Source organism: Aotus nancymaae, unplaced genomic scaffold (genome assembly GCF_030222135.1).
Source record: "Aotus nancymaae isolate 86718 unplaced genomic scaffold, 86718_ANA_hifiasm-v0.15.2.pri h1tg000057l, whole genome shotgun sequence".
Classification (NCBI taxonomy): Eukaryota; Metazoa; Chordata; class Mammalia; order Primates; family Aotidae; genus Aotus; species Aotus nancymaae.
This window is the reverse complement of record NW_026988471.1, coordinates 35375357-35394125: the sequence shown is the minus strand read 5'-3', so window position 1 is coordinate 35394125 and position 18769 is coordinate 35375357. Positions and strand designations below refer to the sequence as shown.

At 37.8% G+C, this 18769-nt stretch overlaps 2 protein-coding genes across 4 annotated transcripts in view; one reads left to right on the top strand and one right to left on the bottom strand.

Annotated features, from left to right (window-relative positions):
• Positions 1–16463, top strand: part of FEZ2 (fasciculation and elongation protein zeta 2) — a 123659-nt gene extending 107196 nt beyond the window's left edge. For 2 of the 3 annotated variants that reach the window (XM_012475420.2, XM_021674419.2), the window contains exons 6-9: positions 4428–4508; positions 6759–6834; positions 9988–10053; positions 12472–16463. In XM_012475420.2, the coding sequence (XP_012330843.1) occupies positions 4428–4508; positions 6759–6834; positions 9988–10053; positions 12472–12488 (240 nt within the window). In that variant the 3' untranslated portion in view covers positions 12489–16463. The remainder of the gene's footprint in view (positions 1–4427; positions 4509–6758; positions 6835–9987; positions 10054–12471) is intronic. The other variant, XM_021674420.2, reaches the window with a different exon arrangement.
• Positions 14556–18769, bottom strand: part of CRIM1 (cysteine rich transmembrane BMP regulator 1) — a 193560-nt gene continuing 189346 nt past the window's right edge. Inside the window, exons 16-17 of the mRNA XM_012475341.3 lie at positions 18347–18534; positions 14556–17034 (exon numbers count right to left, since the gene is read on the bottom strand). Coding sequence (XP_012330764.2) covers positions 16858–17034; positions 18347–18534 — 365 coding nt within the window. The 3' untranslated portion in view covers positions 14556–16857. The remainder of the gene's footprint in view (positions 17035–18346; positions 18535–18769) is intronic.

The window sequence follows — 18769 nt, the reverse complement described above, 5'->3', positions numbered from 1 at the left end:
TTTGGAAGAGTTCTTCAGTGGTTTTCAGGGGAACTAATTGGCAGGAGGCAACTGGAGATAAGTTGATTAGGAGGCCGTTGCAGTCATTTCATGTAAGGATTGAGCCAGGAAAGTGAGAGTAGGGATGGAAATATAAATAGTTGAATTTCAGAGATAATGATGAGGTTGAATGGTTGGGGCACCAAAGAAGGAAGGAGTTAGGATCAGGTCATTGATTATTGACTAGGGCAAGCATAGATAAAGCACATATGCCCCTTCCCCAAAGTGAGGTATGTAAGTCTTGTCAGCAGTAACTGCTTCTAGCTTCAAGCCCAGCAAATGGGGGGATGTCTGTCTTTTCCGTCAGCTCTGGACAAAACCTATGGTCTGAAAGTTAAGCCAGCCATTGCAACACATTGGCACACAATGGAGGAGAGAAGACAGGGTTTCTGCAGTAAAATCTTATTAAAAGGAGGAGAGAATGGACATACTCCATAGATACTGCGTTCCATCCTGTTGAATGAGAATTGCAAGACTCCTGCACGCTAACTGTGGCGTGAACTCCGAGGTTGGCCAGTTTCCTGCTTTTGGTTTTGTTCTCCGCGAAGATCTCCCTTGTCCATTGTCCTTTGTGGCTCCTCTGGGATGGGTGTATAAGTCATATTTCAGCTCAGGTGTCACCTCCTCAGAGAGCTTTTCTTTGACGTCCGGGAAGAAAGCAGACATCCAGTTTTTAGACCTTGTTGGAGCTAGGGATAGGGCATGTATGAGTTGTCTGCAGCATTCAGTTCATTTCTGTGTTGCACTTTTTGTGCCCCCTTATGCTGGAATGTAAGGTCAGGAGTTGAGGAGGGGCCTTGGCTGATGTGTTCACTCTGAATCGCTAATATCTGGAATGGTATTTCAGTATATTTTTTGGAAGAATGAGGAAATGAATGAGAGAGAATAAAATGCTGAAGGAGGACCTGGTTTTAAAAATTTTTTTTGTCTGTCTTTTGGTGGGGAAGAGGATGTTGAATTCAGTTTCTGATATGAGTTTTAGAAATATTGATACTAAATATAGACAGGAACATAGGCTTGTCAATAGGCCATTAAACATGCAATAGGTACAGATGTCCAACTGGCCATTAAACATGCAAAGTGAAGCTCAGGGAAATTTACGGTAAAGATTGCTAACATTTACTGAGCTTTGCCATGTGCCAGTCTCTGTTCTTAGCACTTTACTGATCTTAGTAAAGTGGAGCTATCAATTTATGGAAGCAGACACTGAAGCTATTGAGTAGTAATGTCCAGAGGGGATGCATGAGAATTAAATAGGGAGAGAATCCAGAGGCACAATGGTATCTGAAAGGTGAGTCAAGAGACAGGCACAAGATCCTGGGGAACACTTGTGTTTAAGGGACAAGAGAAGAAAGTGGCCCCTCTTTGAAGAAGCAACTAAGACAGCGGGAGGGTTGGGTGAGGGAGATCTGGGAGAGTGTGGGGTCTCTGAATCCAGGGAAGGGTTCAGGGAGGAGGGATTCCCGGATGTCTCAGAGATCTGAAAAGTGGCTGTGGTCTTCCACATCAAAGAAATGATGTAGGGAAGAGCTGTTTCAGGAAACCCTGGGGAGAGGAAATAGGCTGAGGGTTTGAGAATTTCAGGTTGCAGTCGGGAAAGAGCTAGCAGAGAGGGAGAGTTTGAAAATGCGTTGGAGGGAGAACATTGGTGCTGCGTGACTTCTGGGGGCTGGGAGTTGATGAACTGGAGCGTTTGGTGGAAGGATGTTCTCAGACATAGCTTTTAGTTTTATTTATTTTTTTTCCTGTAGAACCTTCTGATTTCCTTGTTCTGTAATTTTCCAACGGATCAAGAGGCGATAGAACTGTACAGGCTGCACGTTGCTTCCCTGGTTCACTGCCAGCGAAAGGGCTGGGGACAGTAGGGCCTTGTCGGCTGCAGCCACTGACTCAGCAGCCATCAGCAGCAAGGACAGAGGTTCTGCTGCATTCCTTACTTTACCTTCTTTCACTGGCATCAGCTGTTTGTTTTGCATTTTTCCAAGTTACCTTGACTTCCTTCCCATGGTTGCATTTTCGCTAATTTCCCCTAAGCCTAGAAATCTGGTGGCACAAAAGCCATCTTTCACAAGTGGTCAGGCTCTCAGCAGTTGAGATGACTCAGTAATATCTGCAACCACACATTTAATAAAGAAAATCTAAATATATATATGTCTCTGATGAAATTGAAACTGCATCAACTTTTGTTTTTTTCTAGTGACAGGAATTGGCTTTCAGATTGGGAAGGTAAAACTAGTGTTTTTAGAATGTGCTGTCCAAATATAAAGTGTGTCTCAGTTTCCAGATACGTGGATTCTGAAACTTTTTATCTTGCTTTAGATTTTATGAATTTGTATCTCATTTTAACATAACCATAGACAATGGAGCTAGGTAATATAGACCGAATACTTAAAAACAAGTACTTTTGTCACATTTGAAAGAAAATACATTTTATGGAAATAATTTAAAAAAAATCAACTGAATTGGTTATTTGAAAATAGTTTCCCATAATTGTTATTATATACTCTGAAGCCTAAGATGTTATCTCATTTGATAATCTGTTTAAAAAATGTGAATGAATTATGGTAGCATTGGAAAAATTTACAAAAATAGTTATCTGTAGGTTTTTATTTTATAACTAGCCTCCTCCATCAAAGATAATACTTATGCTTTCAGTGAAGTGAAGAATAGTCAGGGAAGTGCTCTTGACTAGACATTTGATTCTTGCTGAAACAAAACTGGCTTGCAGATCTGGGAAAGGCGAGGTAGGGAAGATGGATGGTTTAGGAGGAGAGGCATATTTGTACAGTCTCGTATAAAGGGGTAAAATTTGGAACTCAGATTTTTGTTAACTCCATAGAGTTACATGACTGATACAGAAGCACAGAGCTCCTTCAAGGATTCGACCTGTTGGAATTTCTTAGCTTTTTGTTATCAAGACTTCTTTATACTCTTAAAATTTATTGAGGACCCCAAGAAGCTTAATATTTGCTATATTACAAATTAAAAGTGATAAAATTAAAAAATACAAATTCATGAAAAATACCCAAAATAAATTCATTATAAATAGCATATTTTCATGAAAAATAATATTTTATGAAATGAAAAAATATCATTGCTGTGCATTTTTGTCAATCTCATTAACATCTGGCTTGGTTAAAGACAGCTAGATTCATACATGTGCTTCTGCAATCTGTCATTTGGAATATTTCACTATAAGTCGTGAGAGAATGAGAGTAAAAAAGACAACTTATATTTTGGTAGTAGTAAGAAAACATTTTTGAACTCATGAACTCCTGAGAGGATTTCAGGGACCTCTTGGCAGGAGCTGGGTGGGAGGGGGTCCCTGGACTATACTCTGAGAACCACTGAATGAAACTATATTTCTTGATGACCATTTCCTTGGTATCTTTTCTTCTGCTCCTTGGGGCCTGGTAAAATATTCATTATGTTGACTCCTCAAATGTGTTTACTGATTTAAATTTCCTCTATAAAATTCCAGGGGAAGGAACCATCTAGTGAATCAGGCCTTCACTTCCTTTTCACAATGCCTTTCCCCTTAATTAGTCATGCTGTAAGAATCCATCTCACTCCTTTGACTCAACCGCCATAGAGGTGCCACCAGACTCTTTTTACTATGCCTGATGACATTGTAGACTGGTTACAAATCAAGATAAGTAGTTCAGGAAAAAAATATTCCCTTTTCAGTGCAAAGAATTCTAGGAAGTCTTGGAGGCTGCTGGGAGAAAGAAACTAGAATTGTTTCCTAGAAACAGAGTGGAAAAGTCTTTGGAGAAGTTTTTGGTGGCCAGGCTGGCACATGGGATCCACTCTGCTCTCCAGGAAGCATATGCCACCTTCTAGTTTGCATTTCTGCACCAAGGCAGTGGCAGGTGTCCTGAAGAGTGAGTGGGAAGCAATCATCAGCTCTCCAAGTAACAGCATTTTCATTTGCTAAATGTTATGTTAATGTTCTCCAAACTGATGGTAGAATTATACAAACTTAGGCTGAAAATACGGATATTGTTCATATAAAGTTTTCAGACTTTTGATAAAATGTAGGTAAATATCAAAAAGTATCATAAAAATACACTAAATTTTATATAGAACAAATACGTGTACAACTGAGAACATTTACATTGGAAAATTTTATTTATCAGCTACATCAGAAAAATGCCTGCATGAATATAGTAGCATACAAACAGTTGCTTTTGCATTTGACTTGCAAAGAAATGGAAGCAACAACATTTTAAAAACAGCATGATTTTGTGTGCTTTATCTGGATGAGTAGTGGCGTTTTCTAACTGCTTGCCTCTTGGGCACATAAGTCATCATGGTACATCTTTACTAATAGACTTTGAACTTCTTTCTCTGTCCTTTTCTTCTGGGCCGTATATTGCCACCTTTAGCGCTTCAGCATGGAAGGGATCTCAAATGTCATTCAGAATGGCCTCCGCCACACCTTTGGAAATTCAGGTGGAGAGAAACAGGTGCTCGGTTATCCTTATTTTCTTCATTCTCTGCTTTTTCATTTTCTGTGTAAGTGAAGATCCTGAAAGCTGGTAGTTTTACTAATTTACTAAGACCATTGCTTAAAAGAGAGAAATCAAAGTTCATTATAAAAGTTCATTATATTTATAGTCTTGATAATGAACAGAATTTCCCTTTGAGGAAAAAGCGTTTTTCAAATTGGACATTAGATTAAATGCATTCTTAAGACATATTTTAGAGCTCCATTTCTCACTCTTAAACAAACAGACATTAACATTTTAACATAGTGTATTGCATGTGTAGAAAATCTGCTTATGAAAATAACTAAACTAAAATATGTGACTCTAATTCTAAAAGTCTAAGCAAGATGTCATTTTTGGGGTAAGGCCAGTTGTTGGTATGTTTGAGACTAGAGTTCTAGGTCAAAAATATATAGAGAGTATATCTTACCTCCTTTAAATGAAATTCATGTGTTTTTAAGGTATATTGCCTAGTCAGCCAACTCAGTTGTCAGCCAAACGAGCCTGAGACATTATTTATACAAAATTATACATAGATACGAATACACAATGAAGTATCTAGCAATTTGCTTTTTGCTGACATTTTTCTATAATGATTGAAGGAATATCACGAACATGGGAAATATTCACATTAATGGGTGTGCTTAAACTTACCTTTCACTGTTTGAAATTTTCACCTTAAAAAAGAAAACTAAAGTTAGCTCTTCTGTGCAGATTAAGAAGGTATACAAAATGTAGCTTGTAGGAAGTTTAGCAAAAGAATGCCTAGATCAAATGCCTGGAGTTTTTCTGAAGTCATTGCTATGTGTTTCATAAGTCATTGCTATTAAAGAGGGAAGGTTCACACTGACATTTGCAGCTCCATGAAGGGATGCTTGAATTTTTGTTTCCATTCTGGTGCCTCTCACCTCTCTCAACCTCACAAGAGGGCAAGGAAACTTCCAAACTGTGAGTGGAGCAGGGAGGCCTGACAATGCAGCCAGGTAGCCAGAGAGCAGGCCAGGGTGCAGCCTCCTGGTGCCTCTCCAGGGTGCCTGACACATGCTATGAGTGAAGCCAGGAGGGCATAATTTATGGCCTTTTTTTTGGTTGTTATTTACAAAGAAACATTCGATTATACAATTGGGCATCACCTGCGAGAAGTCTACATCAAAAAGACGGTGGAACACTTAAGTGTCTTAAAGATTGAACGATGCAATTTTATCACTTTTCTGGACTTAGGGATCCAGTTATTGTAAAGCAGCTTTCTTTATCTTGTTTTTCAATTATAGGCAGGATAAGATCACTCAATGAGGATTAGCCGTAGACCTGAGATTTAGGGCACCAGGTTAAATAATGAGTGCAGCTAAAGAGATTCCAAGTAAAAACCACTGGCTTTCTATATGAACATATGTGAAATGCACGGAACTATCCATGTTTTTGGTGGGATGGTAAGAATAGGAGAATCTGGATAATCATTTATGGATTATGCTTTCATGGGATTAGTTATAAGACATGGCTCTGTTACTTGTGAGCCTTTACAAGTAGTGAACTAGGCAGTTTGTCTCTATTTCAGACGTTTTCACTATTCATTTCCCCTTAGGCCATTCTCTACTTTCACTTTTCTCCTTTAATAACTAAAAATGTTTATAAAGACTTATCCAATAATTTAAAATAATAGTAATAATGCATTTCTAAAACTACTTAAGTGTGTCTTTGTTAGTGTCTGAAAGAAGCTAGTGTGTGTTTTTAAAAGTTGTCATGTTATATATGTGGCCCGTTTGTTCAACCAGAATAAAAACGGTCTGAAACAGAATTATTTTGCTGTTCGAAATTACTTTATTGTGCAGAACAATTAAAACTGTTTTTAGTTTAAGTTGCTATTTTTATAATGTGTTGAAAAATATGCAAGGAGAATGTGAGATAATACTTCATTTTAAAAATGAACACATTGAGTAAATCATCCTTAGACTTAGTCCTATGAAATTTTCAATAATTGAAATGCAAAAAAAGTGGTTATTTCTGTTGACACTAGGTTTGTATCAAGCAAATAGAAATGGGCCAAAAAAAAAAAAAATGAGCTCCATCTGAGATAGTAAGATACCTTTATTCCCATACAATACCTGTGTTTTCATTACCAAAGTAGCTCATGTTTTATATTATGAAATAGACCTTTTAGTAACAGTATCACATTTTTTGCAGATAAGGAAATGCAGATTTAAGTGACGTTTTGTTTTTTTAACTTGGCAGTATTTGACTACAGTCATTCCTTATGAGAAAAAAAATGGACCACCATCTGTTGAAGATCTTCAAATATTAACAAAAAGTGAGTAAAGACAAAATGAAACTATTACCTGATTTACTTTTGCTGATTGGTAAACACCTGACTTTAGCTGGCTGATTTTGTTGTCAGTGTTTTGTCAATTTAGGATTGTAAATGATGCATATCATTGTTGATTTTTATAAGAATGAAGCCAAAAATGGCTTTGACATTAAATACAACAGTACCTCTAATGTTGATTTGTATTTTTTCTGTTTTTCTTACCTTGTGAAATATTTATGAGCTAAAATTTTGGGAAAAAGCATTATCTGAATCTTCATCCTCTCTTATATGCTTAAGAACATATCCATTTGTCATAAATAAAATTCTCTATGGATCTTATATGACTGTCAATAACTAAATAGGAAAGATTTAGGGTACACACTTATTTCTTATGAATGTAGAACCCGAGGTAATAGTTGTAGGTAGAACACAAATTGACAGTAATGTTTTCAGAACATGCAACAGGACGCGGTGGCTCAGGCCTGTAATTCCCAGCACTTTGGGAGGCTGAGGCGGGCAGATCAAGAGGTCAGGGGTTGGAGACCAGCCTGGCCAACATAGTGAAACCTCATCTCTACTAAAAATACAAAAATCAGCCAGGCGTGGTGGCAGGTGTCTGTAGTCCCAGCTACTTGGAAGGCTGAGGCAGGAGAATCGTTTGAACCTGGGAGACAGAGGTTGTGGTGAGCCGAGATCATATCATTGCACTCCAGCCTGGGCAACAAGAGTGAAACTCTGTCTCAAAAAAAAAAAAAAAAATGCATTCATTCAGCAAATATTTGGTAAAGGCCTACTCTTTACCAGGCCATGATCTGGGCACTTGGGATACTTTAGTGAACAAAGCTGACAAAGACAGTCCACCTTCAAGGGGCTTGCAGTAAAAAACAATTGTGAGATTTAAATATACATTATATTGAATTACCCTCATGATAGCCGTAAATGAGCCCTAAATTCTGAATTCCGTTCTATCCCTGTTATTTTCAGGGATATCCTTGGAAGTTATTTATTCTCTTTTGCTCACATTTGAAAAACTAGGATAAAAAGTATTTGTTCTATTTACCTCATGCTAAGTAGATTAATATGTGCATGATTTGGGCTAAGTTACTATCAATTAGCCTTGTTGTCATTGCTGTTAATATGGAGGGATTGAATTGCTGATCTGTTGAAAAAGCATCACATGGATAAATATTGATATTTATTTTGGAAATTCAAGAAACTTGGAGCTTTCATTCTTTCCTTTGGTGAAAAATACGTTAAAAAGTTTTATATTTAAATATGGATAAATCAAGTGATGCCAGCCAGTCTGAAATAAAGAATCAAGAGATTAACTGGGTAGTCAGCCCTCTTATTTTCAGGAAGAACTCATGAAGTTATGCGTGTCCAAGATCCCACAGGGGATGGTTAATTACAGAGCTGGGTCTCTTAATTCCCAGGAAACTATACTTTTAATGATGCTGGTTTTTGGTATGTGGTTTTTATATAGAAGTTAGAAAAAATTTTAAACATGATTGGAAGCAGAAATACTGAACATGGTAGCCCTTTAAAAAGGGAATATAAATAAATATTGCTCATAAGCCAGGAATTACTGGCAAGCCTCAGCTTCTCAGATCAAGAACAAATGCTTTGTTGGTCAAACTAATGTCATCATAATTCCAACATCGAGATGTCTTTATAGGTTGACACAATTTGGAATCTTTGGACATATTTGGGTCCAAAGCTCCTTTTCTTTCCAAGAGAAGAGCCCTGTGGAGACAGTCACAGTGTTTATGGATATATAGTCTTCCTCTTAAAAGCTGTTAGGGATTCTGGGTGCAATAATAATAGTCATAAAATTTTTAATAATATTAGTAGTGTTAGTTACAGTTAACACTTACATAGCATGTATTATGTGCCAGGCACTATAATATATGTGCCAGACCTTTATATCTGAATTAGTAACTTAGTCCTCATAACAAACCTTTGAGATTAAATCTAATTATTATTCTCATTTCACAGATGAAGAGCTTATGCAAAAGTGGTTAAGTAGCTTTCTCAGTGTCACACAGTTAGGAAGAGGCAGAGCCAGGGTTTAAACCCAGGAAGGCTGACTTGACAGTTATGTTATGTTGCCTTGTCATATGGGTGGGGAGAAACAGTGAAATATTTTTACCAGGATGCTCTGGAGAAAATTTGAGTTGGCTGGCTGGGCGCGATGGCTCACACCTGTAATCCCAGCACTTTGGGAGGCCGAGGTGGGTGGATCACCTGAGGTTGGGAGTTAGAGACCAGCCTGACCAACATGGAGGAAACCCCCATCTCTACTAAAAATACAAAATTATCTGGGGATGGTGGCTCATGCCTGTAAACCCAGCTACTTGAGAGACTGAGACAGGAGAATCACTTGAACCCAGGAGCAGGAGGTTGTGGTAAGCTGAGATCACGCCACTGCATTCCAGCCTGGGCAACAAGAGTGAAACTCCATCTCAAAAAAAAAAAAAAAAATTTGAGTTGGCAATCTCTGTTAAAGTGCAATATTTGTGAGTTTATCTCAACCTGAATGGTCTAGCTTAAAAAAGAAAAACATTATACTAGGTCGCTGTGTTTTCTCTTTTAGTTTTTACTTAGAAGATAGAAGTGTCCGTTTAGGATGAGGCTAATTCACCCAGGTTCCTCCACAGTGCAGAAGAGGAGATAGCCAGGCAGATGCCACATGCTGCTTCATGGAAGTCTCTTCTTCATTTGGGTCTTTTCTTTGAAAGTTTCCAAGGAGTCTGACAGATATGCTTGTTGGAGGGTATAGCTAACTGTCCATTTCTCTAAGAGTTTCTCATGTCCTCTTGTTGCACAGAGTTCATTGAGGTGCACATTACAGTAACCTACTTTCCAGTATTACCCAATTCCTCTTTTTTTGCCTCCCCTGTTTGGAAATTTTAAATCAGGGAAATAACTCTCAGGTAAGTGGATATTCTTAGCTAAAATAAATTCTTGTGAACATACTCCACTAAAATAAATTATTGGGACTTTACCGTTATATTCCCTTATCAGGAAAATCACCTATAATTAGTATGAGTCAGTTATATCCTATAATTAAGGAAGATTAAGGCCACAATGATTGAAATTAAATAATATTTTTGATGTGAATTTTTTGTTGTCTTTTTTTCCCCTTCTGTTTTGCAGTTCTTCGTGCCATGAAAGAGGACAGTGAAAAAGTTCCGAGCTTGTTAACTGATTATATTCTGAAAGGTGAATTTTATAATGGTATAGGTATGATGGCTGGGAAGTTCGGATTAATCAGTAAATGCATTGTCTTGCTAATAGATTAGATAGTAACTTCCCAATGCACAAACTTTCATTAATCTTATTATGCAGGGTGAGGATTAGATACATGACTAACTTCTACCAACATTATATATTATGGTTTTATAAAATTTAACTTTTATTGGAGGTTCTGGGCTGGAAATAATCTCCACAGCCAAACTATAAACATTGAGGGAGGCAGCAGAAGAAAATTAGTGAGACGTTGCCATCATCATGTGGGTATCAGATGCTGGCAGGTTGACACGGAAATTTGAGAAGGATGGTCTCTGTCATCTTGGGGACAGTGCAAAGGAAGGACAGATCGTTAGCGAGGACGGATGAAGGAAGAGTCACATCTGTGAACAATGCCAAAGGGAATATGAAAGGGACTGATGTAAGGCCCAGGGAGGGAAGCAGGAAATAAAAAGAATGGATTTTCCTAAGCTCAGGGCAGTGAAAAAGCGGCCACAAATCTTAGAGGCAAGATCAGGCTCACACAGGATGGGAATATTGATGAGGCAAAAGACGAGTGAGAAGTTGAGTTACTTTGCTGAAGAAAGAGCAAAATTTGGCTGATAAAGAAGGGACTGGAGGACTTAATTAGAGGCAAAATTAATACTTTTCAATGAAATATTTTTTTAAAGTAGCAGTATAGGGACCAGAATTTGCAAGCATCACAAAATGCATCTTGTAGTGTTTGATCACATTTTGAGAGCAATCCTCTTCTAATAACAGTTTTCGTCTTTGGGTTCTCTCTCTTCTCCATTAAAGTTAGCTGAGCACAAGGAATATGCTTTCTGAGACATTCGAAATCTCAGTTGGACTTTTCTTAAACCATAGCATCATAAAAGAGGAACGAACTTTGGTAGTATACACAGTGCTCAGTGAATCACACGTTTCACTTGTAAGAGTCTTGATGCGTTAAGATTAAGAAGCACGAGCTAGCCATTAGTGGGTTAACACTGGGCTACAGCAGACTGAATTAACATTATTTTAAAGAATAAGCTATTTTTCTGATGGAGGACTTTTTCTCCCTACTAAATGCTGAATTTTTTTTTTTTTTAATACCTGACGTCTTTGTTTGCTTTTGTGTTGTGCTAGCATTGGTATGAAAGCTGGATTGTTCTGAGGTTTGTTCTAGATGTGAAACAGGGATGAGACGAACATAAAGAACATGTCTTAAATTTTAATTTTAGCGGGTCCCTAGGGCTCTATGAGGGCCAGAGATAGAATGAGCTTCTGAAGCATTCTCTAGCTATTTTAGCATTTAACTGCTTGGAAGGATGTTATGACCCAAAGAACAGAGTCCTCTGGGGGAAAATGATTTTTAATTCTCTACTCTGAAAACCTAGGACTGTAATTGTGAACCTACCTATACCGCATGCCTTAGGGAAGCAGCACCCATCTAATTCTGCTCCTCATGCTCGGGCCGCTGGCTCCTGTCTGTAAGCCCAGTTCTATCTATACTGTACCTGCTTCTGATGAGTCTGTGTGCATGTGTTGTGGTTTTGTCTTGGCTTTGTATTGTGAGGACTGGGTGGAAAAGAAGCTAGGATTCAGACTACAGTGGAGACTGTAGTCAGAGAAAATGAAGATGGGAGTGTAATATGGAGACCTATTTAAGTGTGTGGGAAGGTGCTGGAGTGGGGTCATTCAAAATGCTCTTTTCCACCCATCCTGAAAGTTCACAGCTGGTTAACTGTTCCTTTTCCTTGGGGACCCGTAATTGGACACTTTGCCTGGGAGGGGGATATTGCTTAAGGGGATAACGTGCCTTCCCCTTTTTTGGCTAGTTTGTTGTTGTTTTAACACAGATGAGAGTGTGGCTTGGCTGTCTAAATACACCATCTTAGTTTTAATGCAAAAGTCAGAAGAAGGCAGAAACGTGGTCTCATTTGGCCTGAGAAAGGTAGGGGGGTGGGCACTGTATGGGCTGAGCCTCTCTTTCACACCTGCTTAATTGCCTGACTGCAGCTTCCTGCCTTGACAGTACCCGAGGCTCATTCCGAAGCCTGGCTGCTGCCATGCTGATCCTAGTCAGGAATAAAAATGTGTGCAGAAGGGAGCCTGTTTGCTGTGTCATAAGCCTCGTGGTATAGGGTGAATGTTACGGGCTTCTGTCTTCAAGTGGCACCCTAAGAGACATGGGCTTTTGGTATCTCATTTCTAGGCAATTCTAATGTGTCTTGACAGAACTCATCCTTGTTGGGTATAGCCCCTTAAAACCTTTAAAAAATTGCTACTATAGATCTTTGCATTAATGTTTAGTTCCCATTACTGTTTTAAAATGTACTTGTAAAATGTACGTCTTGTGTGCATGTATACAAAAGATGTTTTTATCTAAAAGTTCTCTTTTTCTTCTAGTTCTGTGTCCTACATAAAGCAGCATTACTTCAGGAGCAGCAACTTTATCTGCGGTGGGACTCCGAGCTAGATTTCCTACAGCATTATTCTGAAAGCTGGCCACCATTACCTTCTTGCTATTGGAAACTCAGCACATTTGAACTTGGGTTTGATTCAGTATTAACAGATCTTGGCTTCACTAATTCTTTATATTATAGAACCAATGGAAATATGGGCACTATTTTGAATTCTAGAGATGGTTTTTAAATCTACTAATAATTATGAACTGTTCTTAGTAGAGACAGTAATATTAATTGTGCATGTGCAGTTATATTTCTCATTAACTGACAGTATGCCCATTTGTTTTTATGGCTTTCTAACTACACTGCACTGATGAACTAGATTAAAGCCTTGGGAGATTTATGCTACAAATTCAGTGATAGCAAGAACCAGCACTGATTTTTGTGAGAATTGTCAGTGTAAATATTACCTACCAGTATTGTTCAGAGAGATTGAAATAAACTTGGGCTGCTCTTGAAGAGGCAAAACCAGAATATGCATTACAGTGGCTTAATACTTAGTGAACATTGAAACTGTTGGTGATGACGGATTTTATAGCTTGCTGCTTGTTTCCCCATTGGTAAAATTTTAACCATTAAATTGCCACTTTTAGAATCTTAGTATTAACTTTTGATGTTCCAATGTTCTGCTTCATAAGTCTGTGAATTGTACTTGAATAGTTTGTATCCTCTGAGGTGCTTAAAGTGTATCCTGCAGAACTGCCCATTCCCATGACTGTCATATTTTATTCATGCCTGTGTGTTTTTCTTTAAGTATGAATTCTAGAAACAGCTACTTACGGGTTCATCGATATCATAAGCGCTTTTGCCAGTTCCAATATCAATGGCATTTAATAAATTTTTTAAAAAGTAAAAATAGTATATGTTTGAGAGCTGTATATTTGGGAGTTTGTCTTCTATTTTTTTTTCTTACAGTGCTAGATTCTTTCCCTTAACTAATTCCACGCAGAGCCCATTGCTACCGTGTGTGTGAGGAGGTGAAACCCTGATGAGTCCCAGAATACTATGGAGGGGAGAGAGGACTTTTTTAGAGGATGCCGAGATGCTGTGGAATGACAGAAGTCCTGCTCTTTTTCTGGGGCTGTGAGACATTCCAAACAGCCATGCAGCCCTGTACCATAGATGACATGAATGAAGTTAAGAGTCTATCTATCTGGGACCTGCTACAGGAGGCTTTCCCAATTCCACTTAAACAGCTGTGAGCATTCCTCACTCCACGCAGCAACTGAGACACCATGACTACAAAGGCAGGAGCTTGGTTTGAAGTATAACGCCTGCTTGGCATTTCAGCTGTGATCCAGGTATGAGAAACTTGAGATGGTTTCCTTGTTTTATAAATGTTCTTAGGTGGAACTTATGGCCCCTTCCCCATGAATTGAAGATACATACTTACACAGTCATATTAACAAATTAATTTGATGTGACTTTGTAAAAATGATGGCTTGTACTGAAGAAATGTAGTTTTGCAGGATGTATAATATAGCAGAAAGTTTTTTGGGGATTTTTTTTTTTTTAAAGAGATTCAACAGTGATCTCTTTATAGCTCATTCTTAAATTGATGCTTCTGAAGTGTATGAAAATATACCTATTTTTTCCTACCAGATCAAAATCCCTTTGTAGTTAGGTGTCCCCTGATTTTGCTTGGTAAAAAGTCTTTCTCCTTCAGCATCGAACTGCTGTCAGGTTGCCCACCACAATCCTCCTGTGCATAACAAGTTAGTTTTGATATTAGCTATGAGCATGTTTCTGGCAGCAGGTAGGTTTCTTGTCTCCCTAAAAACAGCACCCCCATGCTGTGTACTCTGAGAGACACTTTTCTTTTTGCAAGGATTCCTTGGGAAAGACCTGCCTAATGAGAAAAGCATGGGGACTGTTTGTCTTTGGGATCCCAGAGATGGAATCTTTTTGAATGTTACTCCATATGATTTCAACTCAAAATGTTTATTATTTCCTGCCAAGAATCAAGTTGCAAATAATTCTCTTACAGCTTTGTTTTTTGAAGAAAACAAAAACAAACTGTAGAACTATGGTGCACTCCAAGTGCCATATATCTATTTTATTCTTCAGGAAATTATATTTGTTTTTCTTTTACAAGAGTACAACAGGAACCAAAGTAAAAGAGTAATAGATACAGCACTCAGGATAAATCATATCATCTTTAAAATAATAATAAAAAAATTTACACCTTGTCCTATATCCTGTTAGTATTTTCATAATATGGCCATGATTGAAAAAACAAAAAGCAAGCATCTACAATTTTTTTGATAAAGACTTTTTATGCCAGGAATGGATTAATTACCAACAAAATTTATACTAATCAGGCTGATGTCAGTCTATTTTGGTAACATATCATTAACAAATTTTGGAAAAAGATAAAAATATTGCCCCTTGATAATAAATCTTTTTTTTCCTTTGATGCAAACAGCTAGAACACCTTTTTCTTTTTCTTTTTGATATTCTAAGACAAAAAAATGGTTAATCTTCAGATTAATAAATTAGGTCATTATAATAATAAATTAATTTTTTTTAAAGTTCAGCAACCTCTGTCCAAGTATTTACAACAATACTTGAAAGTTCCTTTACAAAACAGAACACATTTTCTTTTCACATTAAGCATACTGGGTATCTGTGTCTTTCACAACAAGCATTTTTAAAAGAAAACTCAATGCACAAATGGGTTAGTTAGTATAAAAGTGCTAAGGGCTGTTTGAAAAGTTAACACTATAGTATACAGTTATATTTGAGGCATACTACAACAAACTTCCAGCTTATTGTGGACAATATTCCAGTAGTTGTTTCAAACCATTGTTTGAAAAAAAAAAAAAAAATCCAGGAGCTGATTAGTGATGCAGATAAGACCTGCCATCAATGTCTCTGGCCAGTGAGCAAATTGAAAACCAACTGAAAGCTAATCCAAATGAGGAAGATTTTAATAAAGGAATATCCTTCTCCATAGCAGGTGCAATGCTGACTGCTCAAGGCGTGCGTGCACACACACACATACATACTCTCACACACACATTTTTGCAATTAAACTGCAGGTAGAATGAGATTTTGTGTTATTCAAAAAATTTGTAAGTGATCAAAAGCATTGATATGGAATGCCTGTTTATCTGCTTTTGTTCTGGTTAAAATCTCATAAAAATACATTCAACAGGAAAACATAAATTGTATGTGTATAAATATATACGTATATATATATTATATACACATGCACACAAATACTTTTGTTTTTTGAAGCATAAGATAGTTACATAAATACTCCTATAATTGCTAAAGTTTAAAGAGGCATCTTTTTTTTTTGAGCTTCAACAAAGGTGCTTGAATAATATACAATTAAAATGAAGTAGTTTCTATTTTGTAGAATCAGTATATAATAAGGAAAAAGAATCCCCAAACAGTCTTTTTTTAAAAAGTTTCTTCTTAAGCTAGAGCTTCAACAAAAACTATGAACAACCAACAATATAACAGAACAAAGCAACAACAGTGAAATACAGCCCCTGGATTTTGCCTGGTGTTCGTCACCCTCTCCCTCCTTCCTGTCATGTTGTTATAAGAAAAGCTCCAGTGCTCACATCAAGAAATGACTTAGATCTTGTTCATGTGCTGACTCTGCTAGGAACTGGCTGATTGGCTTGGAAGAAAATAAAAGCAGCAAAAAGTATAACTGTATATATTCTTAATAACCCGCTTTCGAGAAATGTTGCTATCGCATTTCTCTGGCTTCCTCACTGCCTACTGCAGTTGTGACTGTATAGAAAAGAAACTTGTGGCTTTAGACCTGGGATGGCTGTCAAAAGGTTCTGATATGCTCGTCTGGTAGTTCTAAGGTGGTTACGGCAGCTGGGTCGCAAGGCCTTTTTTGGTTCCTGCTCATTCAGGCCTGAGCTTTGCAGCAACCAGTGCAGTCTTCAGAGCAACAGGAAAAAAATACCCTCTGGGCCACTGAACTGCTTTTATGTTACCAGGTTTCTCCCCAAGCCAAGCTGACCAATTTTTCTTCCTGACACCACCCTCCCACGCATTTCCCCATCCAAACTCACTGTCCCCACCCCAAATATCTCTACAGCTATCTTACAGGCAAATATATCTTAGCAACTTTAAAAACTTTGGTTCTAAGAAAACACTTGGTCAGTTATCTTGAGGAAAAGTGGGAATGCTTGTTCTGCACACTGCTGTAGACAGAGCCCATCCCAGTAAGGTCTTAGCGCTGTACATCAAGTCACAATCCAATACAATCCACTAAGCAAGTGCACACATTCTAGTTTACTTTTAAGAGCAGATTTAGTTGTCTTGTCTTTTGAAACCTCATCCGAGTTGCCTTTCTTCACACTGTTTGGTAGAAATTGTCTGCCTGTAGATGGTTCTGTTTTTGCATGCTGTAGAAGCCACTGAATCTTGCATCTGGTTCTGCAATTCTTAGCATTCTCTGGGAACTGTCCACCTGGACTCTGGTTCCTTTCTTGCAGTCCACAGATACTAGCTGATTACTTAAGGAAGAGGGCTATTTAATGAGAGGAGGAATAAAACCACAAAGAATTAGCTGCTTTACATTATCTCAAATGAACAGAAATTTAGTACCTAATTCGAATGAGGTAACAGTTTCACAATGCACTGATAGACTATATGCAGAGTATCACATCCTGTTCTAGCATCAATTATACTTTTATGAGGGACACCGACAACTGTATTTAAAGGTAAAATGTCAAGAAATTATGTCAAATAGGGAGATAAAGGAACTGAAGACACAAAAAAAGACTGGTGAAATGATTTCAAATCCTTGAAGTGCAGACCTGTGTTTAAAGGGGCTGAATGAGCGGCAGGTAGGCAGATTTTAAAAACAAAGGGATAGAACACCCTACCCTCATAGGCTGGGCCAGCCTGTGTGTTTCTAGTCATTCCATACACTTACTGAGTGGGTCTGTTGCCAAGCTTTGGACACTGGTATTCCGACCCAGCATGTGCCCAGCATAGAGGCTGTGCCTAAGGCACATTTGTTCACAGAAAAATAGAAGGCAGGATAACTGGACAGAATTTTCACATGGAAGGGTTAACCAGATGGTAAATTGTATTACATAATTGTTCAGGCTGTTTCCAATTCTTAAGGTTGTATGATTAGACCAACTAAAGGCAAAAGGGAGAATTAGAGTTGGAAGGGATTATGATTTATTTCCCTTAATACAGTGCTTATCTTTCAAAATAGGCATATTTAGAGGCCCTTTATTTTTGTACTGAAAACAAACATGTATCTTTTCTCTCTCAATATGAAATCTGCCTCTCCCTACCTTGTCTATTACTTTCCACCCTCTCTTCATCTTTTGTGACCTTTCCACTGATGCTTGCCTTTGCTGCATCCACCTGTCCTTTTGCCTTCTGTATATCCTCATGATCTCCCAGCCTTCTCCTGAATATTATCTCCCGCCATTTGTGATTTCTTTTCTCTCCCAATTTTAAGTGTCTGATGACTGAGAAGTACCAGGTGATCAAGTTTTAATGTCTAATATAAACAATGTTTTAGGAATAAATCCAGAGGTGTTAATTCATTTGAAAACTTTAGAGTACATCCAGAAAATTGGATCCATGTAAGGTCAGGATTCATTAACCAATGGATAATAGATAATTCACCTTGTGATCAGTCCAGCCCCGGGCAAGTACTATATATTTGATTCATACTATATAGCCTGGTATGGATTTGAGACTATGAATAGCAAAGTAAAAATTTCACTGGTTAAGACACAAGGTTTCAAGCAATTTCATTATCAGTGTAAGTTTTTCTAGATTCATGATTCAAGGGATTAACTTTTACAAGACAATACCTTAGTTGGTGTTCGATACCAGCAAAGCAGTGGTATCCACTGTTTCTTCTGATTGATGAATAGGAATGCTATTAAAATAGAGAGGCATATAATTATGGGAACCACAACTGAGGCAATTGAGTCCAGCGAAGAATCTTCACTTGGGTGTAGTCTGTTATCTCTGTAATCTACCTGGATGTGACCCATATCTAGGAGAAAAAAAATTACAAGCATTTATTGCCTAAGCCAGAATTTTTAAGGATTATTTTAATTACACTGCAAACAGAGATCAGCAACTTGGTTTGATGGCTTCTCAGTACTCTGAGGCGAAAAATATGATTAAAGTCTAATGTTGATCCAAAGAGATCTTAGAAGAAGGGCAGAGCGCTTGCGGATGAATGTTAAAAAAAATCATAGTGAAAATGTTAATAATTGGATAAGATG